Source organism: Microcebus murinus, chromosome 10 (assembly GCF_040939455.1).
Source record: "Microcebus murinus isolate Inina chromosome 10, M.murinus_Inina_mat1.0, whole genome shotgun sequence".
In the NCBI taxonomy this organism is placed as follows: Eukaryota; Metazoa; Chordata; class Mammalia; order Primates; family Cheirogaleidae; genus Microcebus; species Microcebus murinus.
The window spans coordinates 21209242-21235819 of NC_134113.1; the positions used below are offsets into that span (position 1 = coordinate 21209242).

The following is a 26578-nucleotide window of genomic DNA, read 5'->3' on the forward strand; positions in this document are numbered from 1 at the left end:
AGGAATCAGCATAAGAACTCTGGAAGTATGTCAATGAAAGGACCCTTGACACCCCCAAAGGAGCACACCAACTCGCTAGCAATGGATACCAACCAAAATGAAAATACTGAAATAGCAGATAAAGAATTCCAAATAGGAATGGTAAGGAAGCTAAATGAGATCCAAGATAATGTGGAAAACCAACTCAAAGAAACCAGAAAAACAATTCAGAAAATAAATGAAACATTTGCTAAAGAGATTGATATATTTTAAAAAAATAGAACTTCTGAAAATGAAACATTCATTTAGGGAAATACAAAACACAGTGGAAAGTTTTTAGAATAGATTAGACCAAGCAAAAGAAAGAATTTCAGAGCTTGAATATAAATCTATTGAATTAATCCAGTCAGTGAAAAATAAAGAACAAAGAATCAAGAGGAACAAAGTCTATGAGAAACAGGAAATTATGTAGAATGGCCAAATATAAGAATCTTAGGCATCCAAGAGGGTGAAGAAGAAAAAGCAAAAGGCCTGGAAAACCTATTAATATTTGAGGGAATAATTGAGGAAAATTTCCTTGGTCTTGTTAAAGATTTAGACATCGTGATACAAGAAGCTTAATGAACACCTAAGAGATTCACAGCAAAAAGAGCATCACCAAAGCATGTAGTCATCAGACTGGCAAGAGTCAACTCAAAGCAGTAACCCCTACAAGCTATGAAGCAAAAACATGAAGTAACTTACAAAAGAAAACCTGGTAGACTAACAGCAGACCTCTCAAGAGAAACCTTACAAGCTACAAAGCAATGGGGTCCTATCTTTAGTCTCCTTCAATAGAATAACTGCCAGCCAAGAATTCTGTATCCTGCTAAGCTGTTTCATAAATGAAGGAAAAAAAGTCTTTCCCAAACAAGCAAACACTAGGGAAATTTGTCACTACTAGATCTTCCCTACAAGAAATGCTGTAAAGTGACCTATAAATGCAACAGAACAATCTATATGCACCAGTGTAAAAACACCCAAAAGTTAAAACTCACAGCTCTTATAAAACAGTAACACAAAGGATGGAACAAAGCAACTAGGTAACAATCAAACTGATGACTAGAACAGTATCTCCCATATCAAGAGTAACATTGAATGTGAATGGTCTTTATTCTCCCCTTAAAAGATATAAATTGGCTGAATGGATTAAAAAACAACCCAAATATATACTATTTTCAAGAAACCCATTTTACATACAAAGATTCTCATAGAGGCAAGGTAAAGGGGTGGAGAAAATAGTAAAATAATCTATGCAAATGGGACCCATAAGCAAGCAGGAGTAGCTACCTTCATATCAGATAAAATAGATGTTAAATCAAAGTGGTAGAAAAAGACAAAGGTGGTTATTAATAATGATAAAGTGATCAATCCAACAAGAAGATATAACAATCCTAAATATATATGCACCTAAAACAGAAGCTCCTAGATTCATTAAGCAAATTCTACTAGGTCTAAGGAAAGAAACAAACAGCAATATTTTTATAGCCAGGGACTTCAACACTCCATTGACAGAACTAGACAGATCACCAAGGCAGAAAATCAACAAGAAACACTGGAATTAAATGGGACTCTAGAACAAATGGACCTACCAGACTTTTAAAGGACATTCTACTCAAAAACTGAAGAATATACATTTTTCTGATCAGCACATGAGATATTCTCCAGGTTAGATCTTATGTCAGGCCAAAAACCAAGTCTCATCACATTTAGAAATAATATTGAAATAATACCATGTATTTTCTCAGACCTCAGTGGAAGTGGAATAAAACTAGAAATCAATTCCAAGATGAACACTCAAAACTATACAAATACAGGGAAATTAAACAACCTCCTACTGAATGATCCTTGAATTATTGATGAAATCAAGAAGTAAAACAAAAAAATTTTCAAATTGAACAGCAAAGGTGACATGAGCATCCAAAAAAATCTATGGGGTAAACAAAAAAGGAGTGCTAAGGGGAAAATTTATAACCTTAAATGTTTACATCAAAAATACATAAATATCCCAAATTAACAACCTAATGTCACACCTCAAGGATCTAGAAAGAGATGAACAAACCAAACCCAAAACTAGCAAAAGGAAAGAAAGTACACAGCTCAGAGAAGAGCTAAATAAAATGGTTACAAACAAACAAACAAAAATTACAAAGGATTAATGAAAAAAAGTTGGTTCTTTGCAATAAACAAAATTGATAGACCACTAGCTAGATTAACCAGAAAATAAAAGAGAAAGAAATCAAATAAGCACAATTAGAAATAAAAAATGACTTTTGCAATGGGTGAGAGGTGTGAATCCTGTTTCAGTCTTCTACATGTGGCTATCCAATTTTCCCAGCATCATTTATTGAATAAGAATTCTTTTCCCCAGTATATGTTTTTGTCTGCTTTCTCAAAGATTAGAAGGATGTTTTTATATCTGGGTTTTTAGTTCTGTTCCATCGATCTGCTCTTCTGGCAATGCCATGCTGTTTTAGTTAATATAATCTTGTAGTATGGCTTCAAGTCTGGTAAATTGATGCCTCCCAATTTGTTCTTTTTACTTAAGATTGCTTTTGCTATATGGGGTCTTCTCTGGTTCTATATGAAGCATAGAATTATTTTTTCTATCTTCAGAAAATGATGCTGATATTTTAGTACAGATTGCGTTGAATCTGTAGATCATTTTGGATAGTATAGACATTTTAACAATGTTGATTCTGCCAACCCATAAGCATGGTATGATTTTCCACCTGTTTACATTGTCTGCTATTTCCTTCCTCAGTGTTTTGTAGTTCTCCTTGTGGAGGTCTTTTACCTCCTTAAATATATTCCTAAGTATTTTATTTTCTTTGTTGCTATTGTGAAAGGTAGTAAGTCTTTGATTTGATTCTCAGCTTGACTGTTGTTGGCGTATAGGAATGCTGCTGATTTGTATACATTGATTTTGTAACCTGAGACTTTGCTGAATTTATGTATCAATTCCATTCTCACGGCAGAATCTTTGGGGTTTTCTAGATATAAGATTATATCATCAGCCAAGAGCAACAGTTTGACCTCTTCTGCCACCCATTTAGAAGCCATTGATTTCCTTCTCTTGTCTAATTGCTCTGGCTAGGACTTCCAGCAGTATGTTGAATAGAAGTGGTAATAGAGGGCAACCCTGTTCCAGTTCTAAGCATGAATGCTTTCAACTTCCCCATTCAGTATGATGTTGGCTGTGGGTTTGTCATATATGATTTTTATCATTTTTAGGTAAGTCCTGTCTATGCCTATTTTGTTACAAGTTCTTATCAAAAAATGGTGCTGAATTTTGTCACATGCTTTTTCTGCATCTATTGAGAGAATCATATGGTCTTTGTTTTTACTTCTACTTATGTGTTTAATTACATTTATACATTTGCATATCTTGAACCATCTCTGCATGTCTGGGATGAAGCCCACTTAATCATGATGGATTATTTTTTTGATATGAACTTGAATTCAGTTTGGTAGGATTTTGTTGAGAATTTTTGAATCTGTATTCATAAGGGATATTGGTCTGTAGTTTTCTTTTTCTGTTGTGTCCTTTCCCTGGTTTTGGTATCAGGGCAATGTTGGCTTCATAAAACATGTTAGGGAGGATTCCTCCCTTTTCAATGTTGTGGAATATTTTCTGCAAAATGGGCACCAGTTCTTCTATGTATGTCTGGTAAAATTTGGGTATGAAACCATCTGGTCTGGGGCTTTTTTTTAATTAAGAAAGGTTTTTTATTATTTCTTCAATTTCAGTACTTGATATTGGTTTGTTTAGGAATTCTATTTCTTCATGATTGAGCCTAGGGAGGCTGTGTGTTTCTAAAAATTTGTTGATTTCCTCCACATTTTCAAGTTTATGTGCATAGAGGTTTTTTTAGTATTGACACATGATATTTTGTATTTCCATGGTATCAATTGTAATTTCTCCTTTTTCATTCCTAATTGAGCTTATTAGTGTCCTTTCTTTTTTGTTTCTCATTAATATAGCAAGAGGTGTGTCAATTTTATTGTTCAAAAAACCAACTTTTTGTTTTATTAATCTTCCATATAGTATTTTTATTAATTTCATTTAGTTCTACTCTGATCTTTGTTATTTCTTTTCTTCTGCTGGTTTTGGGGTTGGTTTACTCATCCTTTTCTGGTTCTTTCAGATGATTCATTAGATTGTTGATTTGTGATCTTTCTGTCTTTTGGTTATAGGCATTTATGGATATAAATTTTCCTCTCAAGACTGCTTTCACTGTGTCCCACAGATTTTGATAACTCCCGTGTCCTTTATCATTTAGTTCAAAAAATCTTTTGATTTCCATCTTAATTTCCTCCTTAACCCAATGATCATTCAGCACCAGGTTGTATAGTTTCCAGGTTTTTGTGTAAAGATGAGCGTTTATGTTGGAGTGGATTTCTAGTTTTATTCCACTGTGGTCTGAGAAGATGCATGGTAAAATTTCTGTATTTTTAAATTTGTTGAGGCATACTTTGTGGCCTAGGATATGGTCAATCTTAGAGAATGTCCCATCAGCTGATGAGAAAAAAATATATTCAGTGGTTTTTGCGTAGAGTGTTCTATAAACGTCAGTCAGGCCCATTTGTTCTAGAGTTCTGTTTAAGTCTTTGGTTTCTTTATTTTATGTTTGGAAGATCTTAAATCTAAGGCATTAAACTATAAGAATTCTATAAGATAATTTTGGAAAAACCCTTATAGACATTGATTGGTCTAGGCAAAGACTTCATGAAGAAGATCCTGAAGGCAATCACAACAACAACAAAAATAAATAAATGGCACCTGATCTAATTAAAACATATAACATAAAACATATATGTTACATAAAACATAAAACATATAACATACATCATAACATATAACAAAAATGTTTGCCCCATAATTTCCCAAAAAAATCTTCTGAAAAGCCAAGTAAACTATCATGAGAGCAAATAGACAACCTACATAATGGAAGAAAATATTCACATGCTACACATCCAATAAAGGGCTGATAACTAGAATATTTATAGAATTCAGGAAAATCAGCAAGAAAAAAAGTCAAACAACCCCATTAAAAAGTGGGCAAAGGACAAGAACAGACACTTTTCCAAAGAAGACAGACTAATGGTCAATAAACATATTTAAAAATGTTCAACATCAGTAATCTTTAGGGAAATGCAAAACAAAACCACAATGAGGTATCATTAACTCTAGTGAGAATGGCTTTTATCAAAAAGTCCCCAAACAATAAATGTTGGTGTGGATACAGAGAAATAGAAACATTGATACACTGCTGGTGGGACTGCAAACTAGTACAACCTCTGTGGAACATAATAGGGAGATACCTCAAAGAACTCCAAGTAGAACTACCATTTGATCCAGCAGTCTCATTACTGGGCATCTACACAAAGGAACAAAAGACATTCTATAAAAAAGACATCTGCACTAGAATGTTTATAGCACCACAATTCACAATTGCAAACATGTGGAAACAACCTAAGTGTCCATCAGTACATAAGTGGATTAATAAAATGTGGTATATGTATACCATGGAGTTCTACTCAGTCACAAAAAACAGTGGTGATTTAGCACCTCTTGTATTATCCTGGATAGAACTGCAGCCCAGTCAACTACGTGAAGTATCTCAAGAATGGAAAAATCAAGCACCACATGTACTCACCATCAAATTGGTATTAATTGACTTACTGACCAGCACTTCAGTGCACATATAGTAGTAACATTCATTGGGTGTTGGGAAGGTGGGGGAAGGGAGGGATATTACACACCTAATGGGTGCATTGAGCACCATTCTGGGACGGACATGCTTGAAACTCTGACTTGGGTGGGGCAAAGACAATATATGTTACCTAAACATTTGTACCCCTGTAATATGCTGAAATAAAAAAATAGAAATAAAAAATGAGATATTACAACTGATATTACAGGAACACAAAATATCATCCATGATTACTATGAAAACCTTTATGCACACAAACTATTAATAGAAGACCAACATGAAATGGATAAATTCTTGAATATACACAACCTCTCAAGCTTGATTCAGGAAGAAATAGAAATCCTGAATAGACCAACAATGAGTAGCTAGATTGAAACAGTAATAAAAAATCTGGCAAAAACTAAAGTCCTAGCCCAGATGGATTAATAACTGAATTTTACCAGACCTATAAAGAAGAACTGGCACCCATTCTACTGAAACTGTTTCATAACATTGAGAAAGAAGGAATTCTCCCTAACTCATTTTTAAAGCTGATATCACCCTAATACCAGCTTTACCAGCTGGTATCACTCTAATACCAGGACACAATGAAAAAGGAAAACTAGAGACCAATATCTCTTCTGAACATGGATGAAAAAACTCCTCAACAAAATTCAATCTAATCCAATCTAATTCAACAGCACACCAGGATATAGTGGTTTTCATCCTAGGGACACAAGGGTGATTCAGTATCCAGAAATCAATAAATGTGATTCACCACATAAACAGAAGTAAAAGGAAAAAAAGACCATATTAGCATCTCAATAGGTGCAGAATAAACATTCTATAAAATGCACCACTTCATGATAAAAATCCTCAACAAACTAGGCATAGGACCACACCTCAAAATAACAAATGCTACATATGGCAAATCCACAGCCAACTTCATACTAAATAGGGAAATGTTTAAATCATTCCCCTTATGTACTGGACAAAAAAACAAGGGTGCCCACTGTTACCACTTCTATTCAACATAATATTGGAAGTTCTCGCCAAAACTATCAAACAAGAGAAATAAATAAAAGACATCCAAATTGGGAAAGAGGAGGTCAAATTATCCCTTTTCGCCAATGATCTTGTATCTAGAAAACTCTAAAGATTCCACCAAATGACTCCTATAATTGATAAATTCAGCAATATCTCAGGTGACAAAATCAAAATACACAAATCAGTAGCATTTCTATATACGAAAACAACAGTCAAATTGAAAGTCAAATCAAGAACACAATACCATTTACAATAGCTGCAAAGAAAATAAAATACCTAAGAATATACTCAACCAAAGAGGTGAAAGATCTCTACAAGCTGAATTATCAAACACTGATGAGAGAAATCAATGATGACACACAAAAAATTAAAAAATATCCCATGCTCATGGATTGGAATAATCAATATTGTCAAAATGGCCGTACTGCCCAAAGTAATCTACACATTCAATATGATTCCTATAAAAATGCAAAATGTAATTTTTCACAGAATTAGAAAAAATAATCCTAAAATTCATATGGAATCAAAAAGGAGCCAAAGCAAAACAGCCAAATAGCCAAAGCAAAAAGAACAAATCTGGAGGCATTACAATAACTGACTTCAAATTATACTACAAGGCTATAGTAACCAAAACAGTATGGTAAGGGCATAAAAGTAGACACATAGATCAATGGAATAGAATAGAAAACCCTAAAATAAAATCATATAGCTACAACCAATGGATCTTCAACAAAGTAGATAAAAATTATACACTGGGGAAAGGAAGCCATACTCAATAAATGGTGCTGGGAAATTTAGATAGCTACATGCAGAAGAATTGAAACTGGATTTCTATCTCTTACCTTATACAAACATCAACTCTAGCTGGATTGAAGACCTACATGTAAGACCTGAAACTATAAAAATTCTGGAAGAAACCATAGGGAAAACTCTTTTATATATCGGACTTGGCAAAGAATTTATAATTAAGACCCCAAAGGCAAATACAACAACAAAATAAATAAATGGGACTTAATTAAATTAAAAGTTTCTGCACAGCAAAGGAAATAATCAACACAGTGAATAAATACCCTACAGAATGGGAGAAAGTATTCCCAAGTTATACATCCAACAAAGGGCTAATATCCAGAATCTGCAAAGAACTCAAACCAGCAAGAAAAAACTCAAATAACCCCACTAAAAAGTAGGTAAAAATCATTAACAGAGCTTTTCCAAAGAAGATATACAAGGTGGCCAACAGACATATGATAAAATGCTCAATATCACTAATCGTCAGGGAAATGCTAATTAAAACAACAATGAGGTACCACCTTACCCCAACCAGAATGGCCATTAAAAAAAAAAAAAATCAAAAACCAATAGATGTTGATGTGGATGCAGTGAAAAAGGAACACTTATACACTGCTGCACTGCTGTATAAGAATTGTCACTTAGTACATAAAACCTCTGTGGAAAACAGTATGGAGATTTCTCAAAGAACTAAAAGTAGACCTAACATTTGATCCACCAATCCCACTACTATGCATATTCCCAAAGGAAAATAAGTCATTTAATTAAAAAACACCCGCTTTATTGGAGCACAATTCACAATTGCAAAGACATGGAATCAACCTAAATACCCATCAACTCATAAGTGGATTAAGAAAATGTGGTATATACATCCCATGGAGTACTACTCAGCTATAGAAAGGAATGAAATATCTTTTACAGCAACTTGGATAGAATTGGAGACTATTATCCTAAGTGAAGTATCTCAATAATGGAAAAACAAATACCACATGTACTCACTAATAACTGGAAGCTAAATGAAGGGCATACACAGACAAAAAGTGATGTAAAGAACATCAGGAAAGGGGGAGGGGTAAAAACTTACCTATCGGGTATAATGCACACTATTCTGGTGACAAGCACACTAAAAGTCCTGACTTCAGCATTATACGATTCATCCATGTAACAAGAACACTTGTACCCCCTAATATTATGAAATAAAAACTATTTTAAAAGTATCCATTTTTTCAAACCATCAATAACACTGTGTATTATTTATAACAATTTCATCAAGAATGGTATATCATGTGTTGCTTTAATTTTCATATACTTAATTGATAAAGAGATCAAGCATTTTTTCATATAAGAAATTTCTAACCATTTTTCATGAACTGCTTCTTTCCTTTGCCCATTTTTTCCATTAGGTTCTTGATGCTCCCTTTCCTATCAATTTATAATTTTCTTTATGTATTAAAGATATTAGCCCTTTATCATATTTGTCATATAATTTTCCTAACTTTTTCATTTGTCTCCTAATTTTTATGATATTTTCATGGCTTTACAGAAGTTTAATATTTGTATGTACTGAAATTTGTCAATCTTTTTTTTTCTACAGTTTCAGTTATATGTCTGGTTATAGCTTCTGGTCAAAGGTCACTCTTGTTTCAAGATTATTATAACAAATATATGTATTTATTATTTAAATCCTTCCTTGAATTAATGTGGTATAAGGAATGTAGTAATAATTCAGTTTCATTATTTCTTCCTAAAGGACTAGTCAGTTATCACACTGGCAATTGTTATATAATCCATTGTTTTCCTACTGATTTGAAACACCACCTTTCTTTTTTTTTTTTTTTTTTTTGAGACAAAGTCTCGCTTTGTTGCCCAGGCTAGAGTGAGTGCCGTGGCGTCAGCCTAGCTCACAGCAACCTCAAACTCCTGGCTCAAGCAATCCTGCTGCCTCAGCCTCCCAAGTAGCTGGGACTACAGGCATGCGCCACTATGCCCGGCTAATTTTTTTGTATATATTAGTTGGCCAATTAATTTCTTTCTATTTATAGTAGAGATGGGGTCTCACTCTTGCTCAGGCTGGTTTCGAACTCCTGACCTTGAGCAATCCGCCCGCCTCAGCCTCCCAGAGAGCTAGGATTACAGGCGTGAGCCACCATGCCCGGCTAAACACCACCTTTCTAATGTAATAAATTTCTGCAAGCATTAGAACTTTTTTTTTAAAAAAGTATCTCTTTTATTGCCTTTCAATTATTGAACCAGAACCATTTATAATTTATATAAATATCTGATAAAGACTGGTCTCCACCCCTTCCATTACTTTTCTCTTCTCAAATTGATACCTGGCTATTGTCACCCATTTATTTTTCCAAATACACTTTCGGATTACTTGTCAAGATCTGAGATGGAGTGGGAGGGAAATTCTATTGCAATAGACTACATTAGATTTAAGACTGAGAAAGAATCACCATCTTTAAAATATTGAGTCATGGTACAAAATAACAAGGTATATTTTTCCACTGGAGTCCAATTTTATGTCTCTCCCTCAGCCTGTGCCTCCCTGTGTGCCTTCTGCTGGTGTGTGTTATTGTACAGGGCGTCCCGAAAGTCACCATACACAGGGAAGTTGTCTCTAAATGCACCTTTATTTATTACAAAATTTTTCTTTTGTATGGAGACTTTGGGGACAACCTGTATTTGTTTCCTGCTGCTTTAACAAATTACCACAAATTTAGTGGCTTAAAGACAACACAAATTTATTATTTTATAGTTCTGGCAGTCCAAAATGGGTCCCACCAGGCTAAAATGTAAAAAGGGCTGCTTTCCTTTCTGGACACCGTAGGGAAGAATCTATGTTCCAGCTTCTATGAGCTACCCATAGTCCTTGTTTTATTTATGGCTGACTCCTAGCTCCAAAGCCAGCAACAGCCAGTTTAATCTCTCATGTTGCATCACTCTGACAATGACTCTCCTTCTTCTGCTTATAAGAACCTGATTTCACTGGGCTGCCTGGATAATCCAGGATTATATCCTCATCACAAGACCCTTGACTCACATCTGCAAAGTCCCTTTTGCCTTGTAACATAATCTACTTGTGGGTTCCGGAGATTCAAATGTGGACCTCTCTGGGGGCATCATTCTGCCTACCACTGTTACCAGGGCTCCTTTCCCCAGGCTTCCCTGCTGTCATTCATTCTTTCCTCCCACTCAAAGTCTCTTCATTTTAAAAAGAAGTTGTATTTCTTACTATTCCATATTTACATTGTGGCTTTTCTTATTTGAATATCATTAGAAATCTTTAGGGAATACTTCTTCTTGACATTGTGGGAACATGTCAGAATAGTCAGACCACTTCCAAAAATTTTTACTTACCTTGAGTCATTTGGAATTGTGAGTCATCTCTAACTTCGAAAGAGCCATATAAACCCACACTCCTTGTGTTAGTGTTACTTTCCCCATTATCGGAAAAAGAATTCAGGAAGCAGTGCAGGTAGCTTGTGTTATAATACTAACATAATACTTCTAATCTCTCATTTATTTACCATCTTAAAACTCATCTAATTCAAACTTCCCTCTTCTATACTCAGAAGATGCCTCATGTTGATCACCTTAGGCTTGAAGGCTCCAGGGAATTTCATACTGGGAAACTCTAATTGTCAGAAATCTTATCTTGAGCTGAAATCTCTCTCCCTGTGACCATCTCTCCATCTGCTGAATTCTAGAGATAGAGAACAATTTTAATCATTCTTCTACCTTTCAAATAGTTGTGATACATGTTTCTTAACACCCCTTTTTCTTCAATATTTTCTCACATGACATAGGTTTAATACTCACCATTTTCCTCACCCATGTCCAGAGAAATCGGTCCATTTGGTCTTTGCTTCTCCTCAAATGCTAGCCCTAGCACCAAGCCAAATGCACCAGGTGGGGTTTTTCTGTGTATTTGTTAAGGCAATTTAGTTTCCTCATGTAGCTAAGACTAGAGCTATGCTAAGAGGCACGCCACTGACACGATCTATCAACGTAGTCTAGAAAGCCTCTGGGAAATTTTATTTCTGATTTTAGGAACTACATCATTGGTACCTTTGGGAAGCAACTGTGCCCAAATATAAGTTCCTGATTGTTGCTAAGGTCTTTCATAAATCAGAATACCACATCTCCCTTAGTCCCTTCAATGAACAAAATCTTGTCCAATCTTACTAAAGGACATTCAATATAATTCAGTTAAGCTGTCTTTTATGAAATTATTAAGCCAGATCATTCCTACTACTAATTATCCCAGAGAAGGGGAGGCCTGTCACTTTTTCTAGTCTAAATATCATACTTGTATTAAACTGGCCAATGTCACGTTAATGTCTTTAACTAGTATATTACACTCTGACTCATACTGTCAGCTGTAACTTCTACTTTTTTTTTTTTATGGTATTGCTAACCCACATACTGCCATGCTCAATTTTTATAACTCATTTCTGTACTAAAGCTTAGAACCTTATATTTAGTCATTAATAAACTTTGACTTATATTCAGCTCACCACTGATTATTTTAAACTTTTATAGAAACACAATGTAAATAACATATGAAAGCATGTTATAGGGACTTCCTATTGATAATGTTATTTTTCTTGGCTGTGCATAATGTTCTATTTATTCAGTGCTGTCAATATGCATCATTAGTCATTTTGAAGCAGTACTATTTGGTCCACGCCTTGCACAGCTGACTATAGCAGGTAAGATGAAGCAGTCCAAGTAAGCCGAAGCATCAAAGCTAGACATGCCCTCAGGAGCTGTGAAGTTAGGTAGTACAGGGCCCTAGGGATCTGTTTAGGATTTGGAGACCAGATATCCATCTCTTGGAAGTGAGCTGTCAAAGACCAAGGCAGAGAACACAGACATAGACATGCTACTATCATAAAAATTCAAGCACAGAGCCAACTCTAGGATCCAGAACCAGGCATTAGAAAAAAAAGGTAGAGGCCGAATGAGAAGAAAAAAAGCAAAAACTGCAAGCCAATTGGAGTTTTTGCTAGACTAGGGACTATATAGCTCTGAGGGTGAGTCATAAATTGTTGGGCCACAGGTCTTTTAATCCCTGTTGCCTGCAACCAGGACTAACCATCAAGGGTATATTGGCAGTTAACCTGTGTATCAAGATCAAGGTTTTCCACTGCAGGGAAGAGGGCTTGCAAAGGCTTGAAAATTGGTGGGGCTAGATACTACCTAGCAATGGGAAGAATTTCCTCTTTCTCTTAGTTCTGGCAATAAATATATGGTCATAGTCATTTTAATCTCTGATACGATTGGATGAACACTAGATTGGCTGTCACAAGACCTAGGTTGGAGCCCTGACACTTCCATTAACCAAATGCTTAATATTGGAAAAGTCAATAATTTCAGGCCTAGTTTCTGGATGGGGATAATAGAAACATTGACAGGATTGTTATGAAGGCTAAATGAGAATCATCTGGGCAAGTGAAATACCGTTCACTTTGCAGGCAATAAAACACTTTACAAATACAAGTTACTCTTCTTCCTATAGTGATTTGAATCTATTACAGTTTTTTGAATGACATTGTTTCAGACTTTACTCAGCAAATGTTTATTAAATGTATACTATATGAAGAAGATGGTCATGGTTTTTGCCCCTATGGTGCTTTAATCCTAGTGGAGGATGAGATCATAAAATACTAATTAAAATATGAATTATTTTATGTATTAATTTTTTTTATCATATGGTCCTAGAGTCATATTATGAACATGGAACTCTGCTAGGTGCTAGATAAGATTGTCTTTAGAAATTAACCCCATTTATTTTGTTGAATAATGAAAATATGTTTTAAATTTATTAAAAAATGAACTCCATTTATTCTTTCAGATCTAACTATTTGAATGAGTTTACTGTTTGGGTTATTAATGCATCTAATGAAATCATTCAGCAAGGAAATTCTGAGATATTATGAGAGACCATGTTAAATGCTTATGAAGGATCAACGTGTACTGTAATTATAGCATTTTATGATTTCTCATCAATTAAGATTATGATGAAAGGACATGAGTTTATTTTGACAGTATTCTTAGTTAACCCCATGCTAGTGTTTGAGAAAAGCAGGATTGGAAATATGGAGAGTAGTTTGGAAGTTGTTGCAGCAATTCAAGTGAGATATTATACTGGTGATCTGGACTAGGGTGGTAGCTGGGGTAGAGAGAAATAAATGTGTTTGAGAGATAATTCAATGGTAAGGTATAAGATTTGAGGATCGATTGGGAATGGCACTGAGGAAGAGTGAGAAGTGAAGCATAGCCCTAGGTCATTACAGTGACTGGTTATATGGAAATACTGATTACTGACAGCAAATAAAGGAAAGGAAGTGATTGGAGGAGAATGTGACAAAAGGTTTAAAGATTTTTTTGAAAAATAAATAGAAGGATAATCATGAATGCTTTGGCAAAGATGAATATGAGGAGAGACTTATCTTGCCAGATAGTAAAATCAGTTTTTAGGTGCCAGTAATCAAGACAGTGTGATTCTGGTACAGGCACACCTTGGAGATTTTGCTAGTTTGGTTCCAGACCACCATAATGAAGCAAGCATTGCAATAAAAAGAGTCACATGAACTTTTTGGTTTCTCATTGTATATAAAAATTATGTTTACACTATATCATAGTCTATTAAGTGTACAATAGCATCATGTCTAAAAAAACCAATGTACATACCTTAATTAAAAAATACTTTTGTGCTAAAAAAGGCTAATGATCATCTGGGCCTTCAGTACGTGGCAGTCATTTTGCTGGCGTAGGATTTTGCCTCCATGTTGATATCTGCTTACAGATCAGGGTGGTGGTTGCTAAAAGTTGGGGTGGCTATGAAACTTTTTAAAAATAAGACAACAATGAAGTTTGCTACATTAATTGACTCCTCCTTCCAAGAATGATTTCTCTGTTGCATGTGATGCTGTTTGACAGCATTTTACCCACAGTGGAACTTCTTTAAAATTTGGATTCAATCTTCTCAAACCCTACAACTGTTTAATCAACTAAGTTTATGTAATATTCTAAATCCTTTATTGTCATTTCAACAATGTTCCCAAAATCTCCACCAGGAATAGATTTCATCTCAAGAAACCATTTTCTTTCTCTGTTTCTAAGAAGCAACTCTTTATCTGTTTACGTCTATCATATAATTCAGTCTCATCTTCAGGTTCCACTTTCTCATTCTAGATCTCTTGTTATTTCTAGCACAGCTGCAGTGACTTCCCACACTGAAGTCTTGAACCTCTCGAGTCATGAGTTGAAAGCACTTTTTCCAAACTTGTGTTAATGCTGATATTTTGATCTCCTCTTATGAATCATGAATGTTCTTAATGGCACCTAAAATGATGAATCATTTCCAGAAGATTTTCAATTTAATTTTCCCAGATTCATCAGAGGAATCATAATCTATGACAGCTATGGCTTTATGAAATATATTACTTAATAAGACTCAAAAGTAAAAAGTACTCCTTGATCCATAAGCTGAAGAATAGATGTGTTAGCAGATACGAAAACAACATTAATCCCCTGTACATTTCCATCAGACCTCTTGGGTGACCAGGTGCATGGTCAATGAGAAGTAGTATTTTGAAAGGAATCTTTTTTTTTTTTTTTTTTTTTCCTGAGTGGTAGGTCTCAATAGTGGGCTTAAAATATCCAGTAAACCATGCTGTAAACAGACATGCTGTCATCCATGTGGTTGTTCCATTTTTAGAGCACAAGCAGAGAAGATTTAACATCATTCATAAGGGCTCTAGGATTTGGGGAATGGTAAATGAGCATTGGCTTCAACTTTAAGTCACCAGCTACCTAAGTTCCTAATAAGAGACTCAGCTTTTCCTTTGAAACTTTGAAGCCAGGCATTCACTTCTCCTCTCTAGCTATGAAATTTCTAGGCGGCATCTTCTTCCAGTAGAAAGCTGTTTCATCTACTTTGAAAATATGCTGTTTAGTGTTGCCAGCTTCATCAGTCACCTTAGCTAGATCTTCTGCATAACTTGCTGAAACTTCTAAGACATCAGCACTTGTTGTGTCACCTTGTACTTTTATGATATGAGGATGGCTTCTTTCCTTGAACCTCATGAGCCAACTTCTGCTGTTATCAAACTTCTTCAGCTTTCTCACCTTTCTCAGTGTTCCTAGAAACTGAAAAGAGTTAGGGCTTTGCTCTGGATTAGGCTTTGATTTAAGGGAATGTTGTGGCTGGTTTGATCTTCTACCCAGACCACTAAAACTCTCTCCCTATCAGCAATGAGGCTGTTTGGCTTTCTTCCCACTCATATCTTGACTGAAGTAGCACTTTTAATTTCCTTCAGGAACTTTTTCTTTACATTCACAACTTGGCTAACTATTTAACTCAAAAGACCCAGCTTTTGGCTTATCTTGGCTTTTGACATACCTTCCTCACCAGGCTTAATCATTTCTAGTTGTCGATGTAAAATGAGAGACATGTGACTCTTCCATTTACTTGAACGCTTAGAAGACACTGTAAGGTTATTAGTTGGCCTAAAACCACTATTTTTGTGCCTCATGGAACAGGGAGTCCGAAGTGTGTAGGGAGAGAGACGGGGGAATGATCGATGAATGGAACATTCAGAACACATATAACATTTGTTGATTCAGTTCGCTGGCTTATATGGGCGTGGTTTGTGGGGCCCCAAGACAATTAGAGTAGTAACAGCAAAGATCCTTGATCACCATAACAGGTATGATAATAATAAAACAGTTTGAAATATTGTGAGAATTACCAAAATGTGACACAGAGACATGAAGTGGGTGTATGCTGTTGGGAAAATGATACTGATAGCTTTGTGCAGGGTTGCCACAATCTTTCAATTTTTTAAAAAAATGCAGTATAAAGCAAAGTACAGTAAAACAAAATATGCCTGTACTAGAATAGACTGACATATGGAACCAATTAGGAAGTTCTTATGTACAAATGACCAACAGGTATATGAAAAATTGCTCAACATCACTAATCATCAGAGAAATGCAAATGAAAACCATATCAAGATATCATTTCACCCCAGTTAAAATGGCTTTATAAAAAAAGTCAAAAAATAACAGATGTTGGAGAGGATGCAGAGAAAGGGGCATGCTTATACATTGATGGTGGGAATATAAATTAGCATAGCCACTATGGAAAACAGTACATAGGTTCTTCAAAAAACTAAAAATAGAACAGCCTTATTATCTAGCAATCCCACTGCTGGCATATATCCCAAAGAAAGAAATTCAGTATATTGAAGAGATATCTGTACTAACATGCTTATTGCAGCACTATTCACAATAACCAAGATAAATAAAGAAAATGTGGTATGTACACAATGAAATATTACTCAGCCATAGAAAAGAATTAAATCCTTCCATTTACAATAATGTGGGTGGAGATGTAGGACATTATTTTCAGTGGAAGAAGCAACACACAGAAAGGCAAAGATTACATCTTCTCACTCATACATGGAAGATAAAAAAAATCGATCTTGCTGAGATAGAGAGTAGAATGATGATTACTAGAGGTGGGAAGGGTAGTGAGGAGCGGGTATGAAAATAGGTGGTTTAATGGGTACAAAAATACAGTTAGATAGAAGGATTAGTACCTAGTGTTTGGTAGGTTTGATAGCAAATAGGGCAATTATAGTTAACAATAACTTATTTTATGCTTGAAAATAACTAGAGGAATGCAATTGGATTTTTCTTAACACACACAAAAGTAAATGTCTGATTTGATCATTACACATTGTATTCTCATATTAAAATATCACATGCACCCCATATATGTATCTATCAATATTATTTATCCATAAAAATGAAAAAAGGCCAGAAACAGATTCAATTATATGCAAACATATGGTATATATTTATTGTCATAAGAGTAATATTTCAAAATAAATAGTTGGCAGATGTAAACAAATGTATATAAATAAGAATGTTATTTTGAAAGCAAAACTTTAAAATTTCAATAGGATAGGACTGACCATGTGTATACTGGGACGAAGACTTAAATTTATCATGTAGATGTATATTTGTTCTTCAGAAGAGTTTGTGATACATTATTAGAGGTAAATGTCAGATTAGAAATATATATAATGTCTTTGCATGCTTGTATATAATGTCTTTATAAGATATAAAGAAAATCCTTTGAACTCTCATGTCATTTTGGGTGGGAAAATGCAATTCCTCCTTAAGAATATACAGAATTAGAAGGCATACAATTTCAGTTCTCATAATCACCTCTTGCTGCAAATTTCTGTTTGTGTAGAACTCTTGATTTCATTCATTTTTCTCATCTAGTATCTGTTGTTCACTCTGCCCCCTGACTACTGGAATAGGTAACATAACCCTGGTTACTTGTTCTAAGAGACTTTGTATGGGAAAATTTTAGCAACAGTGTCCTTAATAATGCTAATGGAAAGAAAAAACCAACTATGTAAAGCAACGTAAAGAGGTTTATTCTGAGCCAATATGAGTGACAATGGCCCAGAGATCCACAAATCTAAGAAACCTTAAATAAGTGGTCCCAAGGCTGTCAGGTTACCAGTTTGTTTTTATACATAAAGATTTTAGGTGAATTTAGAGATTCTTTGATTTGTAATTGGTTAAAGAAGTAAGACTTGGAGTCAGTAGAAAGGAATCTTTGAGTTAAGATAAGGGGGCTGTTAATCAAAGAGCAAGCCACAATATACTCACTCAAAGTGATCTGTTAAAGAAATTGATGGACTGCAGGCATGAGTTTGCAATTAGTCTAAACTCCAAAAGGGAGTAGAGTCTTAAGGAGGCAAGTCTTAAGTTCCTTTCTCTTCATGACTGGGAACTCAGTTTTAAGGTTTTTCTGGGGTCCTCTTGGCCACCAGGGCATCGGTTTGGGTGCAGGTGGGGGGGGCTGGGTGTTCAATTTTTAGTTTATAATAACCAAACACCTGGGAAACATTTAAAATTCCATTGCTAGGAGAATGTGTTAATGCATTGTGTATATCTTTTCAATATAGTGGACTCCTGTACCATATTTAAAATAAATGAAACTTGGAAACATAATATTGATTGAACATAATCATGGAAGAACAGGAACATTTTATACTATATACATATATAAGGTTCAAAATCATACAGTACTAAAAAATTTCTTCTTTATTGATCCTTATAGTTTTAACTTATAGTTAAAATTTAACAGCAGTTCAGGGAATTAAAAACACGAAGTTCAGAAAGCATTTAGCCCCGGTAGGGGAGGAAGAAGGGTGGGATTGGAAAGCAGAGCACAGGTGGGTGTGGGGGTGGGGTTGGGGGTAGGGGTGGGGGTGGGCGTGGAGGCTGGTTTCAATAATATCATGGTAATGTTCTGTCTCTTCAACTGAGTGGTGGAGACACATGGATTGATTTTTTTTTTTATTTTCTTTCATATATATCCTCTTTTGATGGGTACTTGCCAGGTATTTTGGTGAATGCGCCTCTTTTTTTGATAATAAGAAATATTTAATTACAAAAGCAGTTTCACTGTATTTCTTTTACCATCTTCTTCCCTGTGGGGTGTCACACCTTCCTTAAGGAAGCCAGGAAGTACAAAAACTTCTGTTCCAAGGAGAAATTATGGCACTCCAAAAATAGAAGTAGGAAGTAGAAGAGAGAACACTTCATTGTTGTTTAAAATACTTTTCTTCCCTTTTGCACACACCCACACGTCCACACACATTTACAGAGTGAAGCGGTCTGGGAGTGTATACACCAAAATGTTACCATTAGTTATCTCAGAATGCTGGGTTTTCATGTGATCTTTTTTCCTCCCTCTTTATATTTTCTAATTATTCTCTAATAAATATTCTTCCTTTTTAAGGGAGAAAGCAAATGAACCCATCCTATGTGGTTACATTTCAAAGTAGTTTTCAAGGCTTTTAAAATCCCCATAATTCTTCATATACATGGTAAAATTCCAAGTTAACCAAATCTATGGGTTGTTCTGATTAATTTAATTTCAGGATGAACTAGGGTTTTAGCTGGAGACTCTTTTATTCATAAGCTCTTTTAAATCTTATCTTGGTTGTCATCACAGTTTTTCACTTTGGATATGCAAAACGGTAAACAGTAAACCAAAATGGTAAAACAGTAAACCAAACTGAAAGGCAAAATAATTTACATCTGAAAAAGACATAATTATTTCCCTACCTGGTAGTTAGGTTTGTTTAGAGGACACCAGAGACTGTTCAGGTGATCAATGAATATTTACTGGGTACCTACTATGTGGCAGGATCTGTATTAGATTCTGGGGATAGAGTGATGAACAAGACAAACTCCAGCCTTCATGGAGCTCCCAGTCATCTGGTGTAGCTCCCAGTCACTGTATGATAGGTCTCATCATGATTTTATCAATAGGTAATTCTGCTGTAAGATTTTCAGTAATGAAGAGTTCCTTCTGTTGTTTTCTGATACTATTTGTTGACTATTTTATTAGTCCATTTCTATTATAAAAGATAAGCAATATTATTAATTCATAGGAAATTATTTTTTATATCAATCTGAATTTGCCTTTCTTGACTAACAAACATTAATCTTTGTTTTGCCTTTAAGAGCTTTAGACTGCATCTACTACAGCAGCTTGTACCCTTACCCGCTTTGTGGGATAGCTCTTGAGGGGTAACCTTTCAAATATGTTGAGACAACTATTATGTGACTGTAAGACTCCTCTGGGTAGAACACTACGGTTCCTTTCATCATTTCTTCTCTGACATGGTTTTAAAATTATATACCATCCTGATTGCTTTCCTCTGGGTGTCTTCCACTTTGTCACCCTTTGTTGTTAAAAATAAATTACTCCCAATGTTCTGCTTTCAATACAGTAGATTGACAATAATTGATTCTCTGATGTGTAAGGGTCTGGTATTCTCTGAAAGCAATTACACTGACCTTTAACTGTGATGTGCTATAAATATCATTATAGAAAAAGTAGGCGCTCACACTAAATCTTTATCAACCCTTGAATATATTTTAAAAGATTTTTTTGGAAATATGAGTTTATTTTCTTAATTGTCTTTTTCTCAGTGGTGAGGTATACTTCATAAAAATAACAAGGATAGGGCCGGGCGCTGTGGCTCACGCCTGTAATCCTAGCTCTTGGGAGGCCGAGGCGGGCGGATTGCTCAAGGTCAGGAGTTCAAAACCAGCCTGAGCAAGAGCGAGACCCCGTCTCTACTATAAATAGAAAGAAATTAATTGGCCAACTGATATATATATAAAAAAATTAGCCGGGCATGGTGGCGCATGCCTGTAGTCCCAGCTACCCGGGAGGCTGAGGCAGAAGGATCACTGGAGCCCAGGAGTTTGAGGTTGCTGTGAGCTAGGCTGACGCCACAGCACTCACTCTAGCCTGGGCAACAAAGCGAGACTCTGTCTCAAAAAAAAAAAAAAAAAAAAAAAAAAAAAAAAATAACAAGGATAGCCAGTCTCAGACTCATGATAGTCTGAGTTAACTGTTGACTTTCTTATTTGTCTTTTTCTCAAACCCCGCTGTAAGCTGAGGAGCATCTGGATCAGACATAAAACATGACTGATTGTGAAATTCATCATGCAGATATTCTGTCTTCTTCATCAGACTATGAACTTTCTGAGAGCAAGGATTTCTTATTAGTTTTAATAATTTAATAATTAGTTTAATAATTTCTTATTAGTTTTTAAAAATCTCTACCACTTAGCATATTCATATATATATATATATATATGTAGAGAGAGAGAGAGAGAGAGAGAGAGAGGGAGAGATGTCCAATAAACTTTTGTTGACCAATTAATGCCTCATATACAAGAAATTATGATTTTTTTTAAATGAAATGAATTTCAATTTTAGAACATATCAAAGAATCAATAATATAGATAGAATTGAACCTAATTTTTGTCCTAATCTGAAAAGAGTAATCTTAGTATATTAACAGTATTCACAAAGAAAAATGCCAGTATGCTGGGTAGTAACATTTTTAACTCTAAATGAGAGAAAATCCAATTAGTAATGGCTCAAACTATAAGAACGTTATTATTTACTTAAGAAGCTGGGAGAAACTGGTCCTGGATCTATTTGAGCAGCTCAATGGTATCATCTAGGTCCCAGACTCTTTTTCTCCTTCTGTTTTCATTCTTGGCATGTTAGCTTTTTGATCTTAGGCTTCTTGCCTTATGGTCACAAAATACTTGCCCCAGCTCCAGATATCAAAACTGCATCCAGAGCAGGGAGCCTAGGGATGGCTTTGGCTCTGGAAGAGCCTCCTTACAAATTTCTTTGGGGAAAAATATTTTTTCCAGAGGCCTTTCAGCCAACCTCTCCTGTGTCTAACTGGCCAAAGTTGAGTCCTATGGCTACCTACATGAGGCAGGCAAAGCAGGAGAGTCTTGGTGAATGACTGTTGATTAGTTAAATGACACAGCCAGATAATAGACATATACTACAAAAAAACGGGGCAAGAGTTTTAGTAGTTCAGTAATAAGTTCAGAGGAACTCAATTATAAGGACCCTTCTAAAAATATCGCTGGCGATATTGGGGTTACACAATTGTATGACTTATTCAAATAGATGAATCATCAGCTCTCAATCACTTTTAGAAGAACTGATGAGCCTAATTATCTTTTCTAGTTTTTATAAATTAAACGAGGCTGTATCTTTATCACAAAGCTGTTTTAATTTTTTTTTCTTTTTTTCAGGAGTCCTATCCAAAGAAGAGAAATTACACTATGGAAATTGTGCCATCTGCTTCTCTGGATACATTTCCTTCAGAAAATGAGAACTTTCTATGTGATCTCATGGACACAGCTGTTACAAAGAAACCTTGCTCCTTAGAAATCACAAGGGCACCTTCCCCAAGAACTGGTAATATTTCTTACCATTGGAGCAATTCAATTTGCATGCGTGTATGTGAAGATACATCATTAATATTTTCATTGTCCACTATATTGTCAAAAGGAAAGTGCCTCAGAGTATTCTCAATAATCATTTTTGTATTTTGAAGCAAGTCAGGAAAGTTAGTGGGTTTTTTACGTAAAGTTTCTTGACTTCCTGGTAAGAGCGCTCATGGGTGTGGTACTACCTTGGTGAAGGTACTTTAAACCTTTTAATAGTGAAAAACCTTCTCCTTCAGATATAAAGGTTTGGGTCTTTCAGGGCTTCTTAGCTGATTTGGTAGCAAGAGTCTTTTTATATACTTTTCTGCATCCTGTCCATTTCCAAGTTATCAAAATGTACTTAGCTACTTTGGCTATTTTATGTCTTTTATGGCATTATCAGATCCATTATTGCATTTATTCACATTACAAACTAATGAAAAAAGCATGACAAATATCCCCATTTTACTGATAAGGAAATTATAGCTGTGGCTTATTTAAGATCAGTAAGTGGTGGGACCCGTGCTTAAACATGGATTTTTGACTACCATCCTATTTGCTTTCCATTACTTCAGTGCTGCCTTTGATAAAGAATACGGGGTAATTATATGAAAGCTAATGAAGGAGGAAAGTTTCAAGTGAGGGGTCTTATATTCAATGCTGCAAAAGAGTAGTAAGAAAAGTTCTGTAGAGAGGCTTTTTTTGGTTTAGCAATCCAATTGCTGCTTACTTTTGAATAATACATTTTAGAAGTGATGTGGTGAAAGTATATTTCTGGATGTTAACAGTGAGGCACTGGGAAATGGGGAATAAGGAAACAGAAGTGGAGAGTGTAGATTATCCTATCAAGAAGATTAGAAGAGGAGGGGTGGTGGTCACATAAGAAGAAAGCAGGTTCAAGAGGGAAATGGCTGGTTTATTTGGGGATAAACAAGACTTGGTCAAGTTTAGAAGTCGGTGGAATTTTCTTGTGGAGCAAGCTATGGAAGTTAAAAAGTGAAAAGCTAGAACAGAATGGGTAGAAGTTAAGCCTGAGCTAGTCGAAGAAAACACAGGCATTGCTTCCCCAGAGAATGGAGACAGGAGAGCATGGTTGTGAATGTAGAGGAATTCTGAAATATGTATTTCCAAATGGATTCAATTTTGGGAAAAGATAAAAGGTCGTTGGTGGAAGGCAAGTGCTAGATCTTGAGAAAGATTAAAATAAAACTCAGAAAAGCCATCGTAGGTAATAGGCTAGGGGATTTTGTAGAGTTGAACAAATAGGTTTTTGAGCATTACTGAGGCTAGAGTGTTGTCTACCTCATAAAATGCAGAAAGAAGATTTTTATGGTAAGATAAGAGCGTACTAATGAAAAGAGAATTTATTGAGCATTTACTATATGTCAGATACCATTCTAAGTATTTTATATGCATTATTTAATATAATTCTTACAATGTTGTGAAGTTCTAACATTATTATTCCCATTTTACAGATGAGGAAACTGAGGCACTGGATCATTAGGTAGCCTCCCAAGGTTACATGTTAATAAGAGATGGATTGGGGACTTGAACTTGAGTTGTCCAACTTGTGTTCTTAGACACTATGCTATCATGCTGCCTTGTATTAGGGGACCAGGTGGAGAAGAAATTGTGAACCAAGGGATGAAACCCTAAAGACAGGAAGTTCACATATGACAGCAATAAAATGAGAACATGAATGTCATAATGGGATAATATAAACTTCAGGTGAGCAGCAGATATTGGATAAAGGCAGAAGAATAGTGAGTGACACAGAAGCAGTCACGAAGAATGAAAATGCTGGCCACAATCTATGGAAAATTGATAAGAATGAGAACTCTTCCATAAGAAAGGTAGTAAGGTAAATTGTGTACTTAGGGGGATTGCTCAGTTAAACTAGCAAAGTGTATGAAATATATATGCAAAAATGTCAAGGAGCTTTAATTAGGGTATGGGGGTAGGGGAATATGATAGAAGAAGGAAGGAAAAAGTGGAAGAAACAGCTATTTATTCATCAAGCAGTTAAAAAATTAATTGAGTTCCCACAGTTGCCAGGCATAGTTCTGAATGCTGAGGATACAAAGATGAAAAAGACGTGGACCCAGGTAACAAGGCTGATTAGGCTCAGATCAACTCTCCTGCTGAAAACAAATAAAAAGGCTGGATAAAAATATAGAAAAGAAAAACTTCTTAAAAGCATCCAAATGCTGACAGGAAAATTATATACATTGAATCACATCTAAATTAGGAACTTCTTTTTATCAGCAGGTTAGTAAGAAATAATCAGGCTAAAACACTGGGGAAGGCGGGAAGCCAGTGCAGCACTAAAGCTACTTTTGTCCTGAGAGAATTTGCAAAACCTGCTGTTGAACTTTGGTGCTCAAGGCATCTGTGGATTAGGACACAGAAAACAAATTTCTGTGCCTATCCAGTGAGGTGAATCTAATATAAAATTTTTCTCCCTTACGTCTGGGATTTCATGGGCTATGCCCCCACAGGAATCAGAAAAAGTCCTGTTCTATATCTCCCACCCCAAAGGAACTGTAAGGAAAGATGATTTATTATGAGCAGAACAAGGGGAGAAATTCCTGAGGAGCTATTACTACAAACTGGCCTTCTTACACATTTACACCCAAAATTCACATCATCTAGGTCAGGGGTCCTCAAACTTTTTAAACAGGGGGCCAGTTCACTATCCCTCAGATTTGGAGGGCCATTGGAGAGTGCGGTGCACATTCCGCACATGCGCACTGTGGGCCTGGGATAAGTCGGCTGCTAAGCAGGACAGGCAACGGCAGCAAAAACATCCGGGGGCCCGGATAAATGTCCTCGGTGGGCAGGATGTGGCCCACAGGTCATAGTTTGAGGACGCCTGATCTAGGTGGTTCAAAAAATGTCAATCCATGAATTTAAAGTAACAGCCTCAGGCATCAAGCAGAAGCAAATATAATCTCTCTAGAGAAGAATTTATTCTCTTCCTAGGCCCCAAATATTTACTATAAATACTTTCCCTATTAAAATTAGTAGTTTACAGTAATTAAGTCTACAAGGAAAGTAACCTCAAATAGGAAGCAACAGGAATGAGGAAGAACAGATCCATACCTGAGAAGACTTCAAATACTGGAATTATCATGTGCAGACTTTAAAACGACTATGCTATTATAAAGAAAAGATACGTTTGCAGGCATATTTAAGAGAAAAAATACATTTCTAATAAATTAAAAACTTATATACATATACACACAAACACAGACAAACCCTAAATTTAAAACTCAATGATTGGGGGAAACAACAGATAAGATCAAGCTAAAGAGAGATTTAGTGACCTGGAAATTAGGCCAGAAGAAATTTTTCAGAATATTTTACAGAGAGACAAGAGGTAGAAAATAGGAAAGAGAAGGTGACAAGACTTGGAGGATACTCTGAGAAGTTCTCACATGTCTAATCAAAGTTCAAGAAAAAGGAGAGAGAGAGGGAATGGGATAAAAGTAATATTAAGGAGGTACTTTTTTTAAAAAAAAAAAGTCATAGCTTTACTCTTGAGCTCACAAGGAGGCAGAAAAGTGAACAGTTAAATTCAATAGATTATAATAAATGCTATAGTAATGTTTCACAAAGAGTGTTTAGGGAGCAGAAAGGAGAAACATTTATTTAACCTTACCCAGCAGCTTGAGGAAGACTTTATAAAGGAGATGAAGCCTGTACCGTTATCAGTTCCCAATAACAAGCCACCCAGAAACATACTGACACCAGTCATTCATTTTGCTCACTTATCTATAAATTTGGCAGGTTTCATTTGTCAGGGACTGCTTGTCTGTGCTATATCATTTGAGCTGGGATTGCTTAATGAGGAATAGAGAACCACTTTTAAGATAGCCTACTCACATGACTGGCAAGTCAATATTGGGTATAAACGTGGCTAAGGCTATAGGCTAGGGGCCTTTTTTCCTCTCCGTGGACTGCCTGGGTTTCCTCCAGACATACTGGCTATATTCTGAAAGTAAACATCCCAAAAGAACCAGGTGGAAGCTGCATACTTTTTATTATCTTATCATTCTGGAGGCAGGAAATCTGCCAGGGTACCAGCACGGTCAGTTTCTGGTGAGGGTTCTGTTCCTGGCTTGTAGAAGGCTGTCATCTCATTGTGTGCTCACATGGCC

The 26578-nt window shown here is 35.6% G+C and overlaps 1 protein-coding gene across 10 annotated transcripts in view; it reads left to right on the plus strand.

Moving 5' to 3' along the window:
* ANKS1B (ankyrin repeat and sterile alpha motif domain containing 1B) overlaps positions 1-26578 on the plus strand; it is a 1022908-nt gene that overhangs the window by 353291 nt on the left and 643039 nt on the right. For all 10 annotated transcript variants that reach the window (XM_012787601.3, XM_020287904.2, XM_012787602.3 and 7 more), the window contains exon 10: positions 22242-22407. In XM_012787601.3, coding sequence (XP_012643055.1) covers positions 22242-22407 — 166 coding nt within the window. The remainder of the gene's footprint in view (positions 1-22241; positions 22408-26578) is intronic.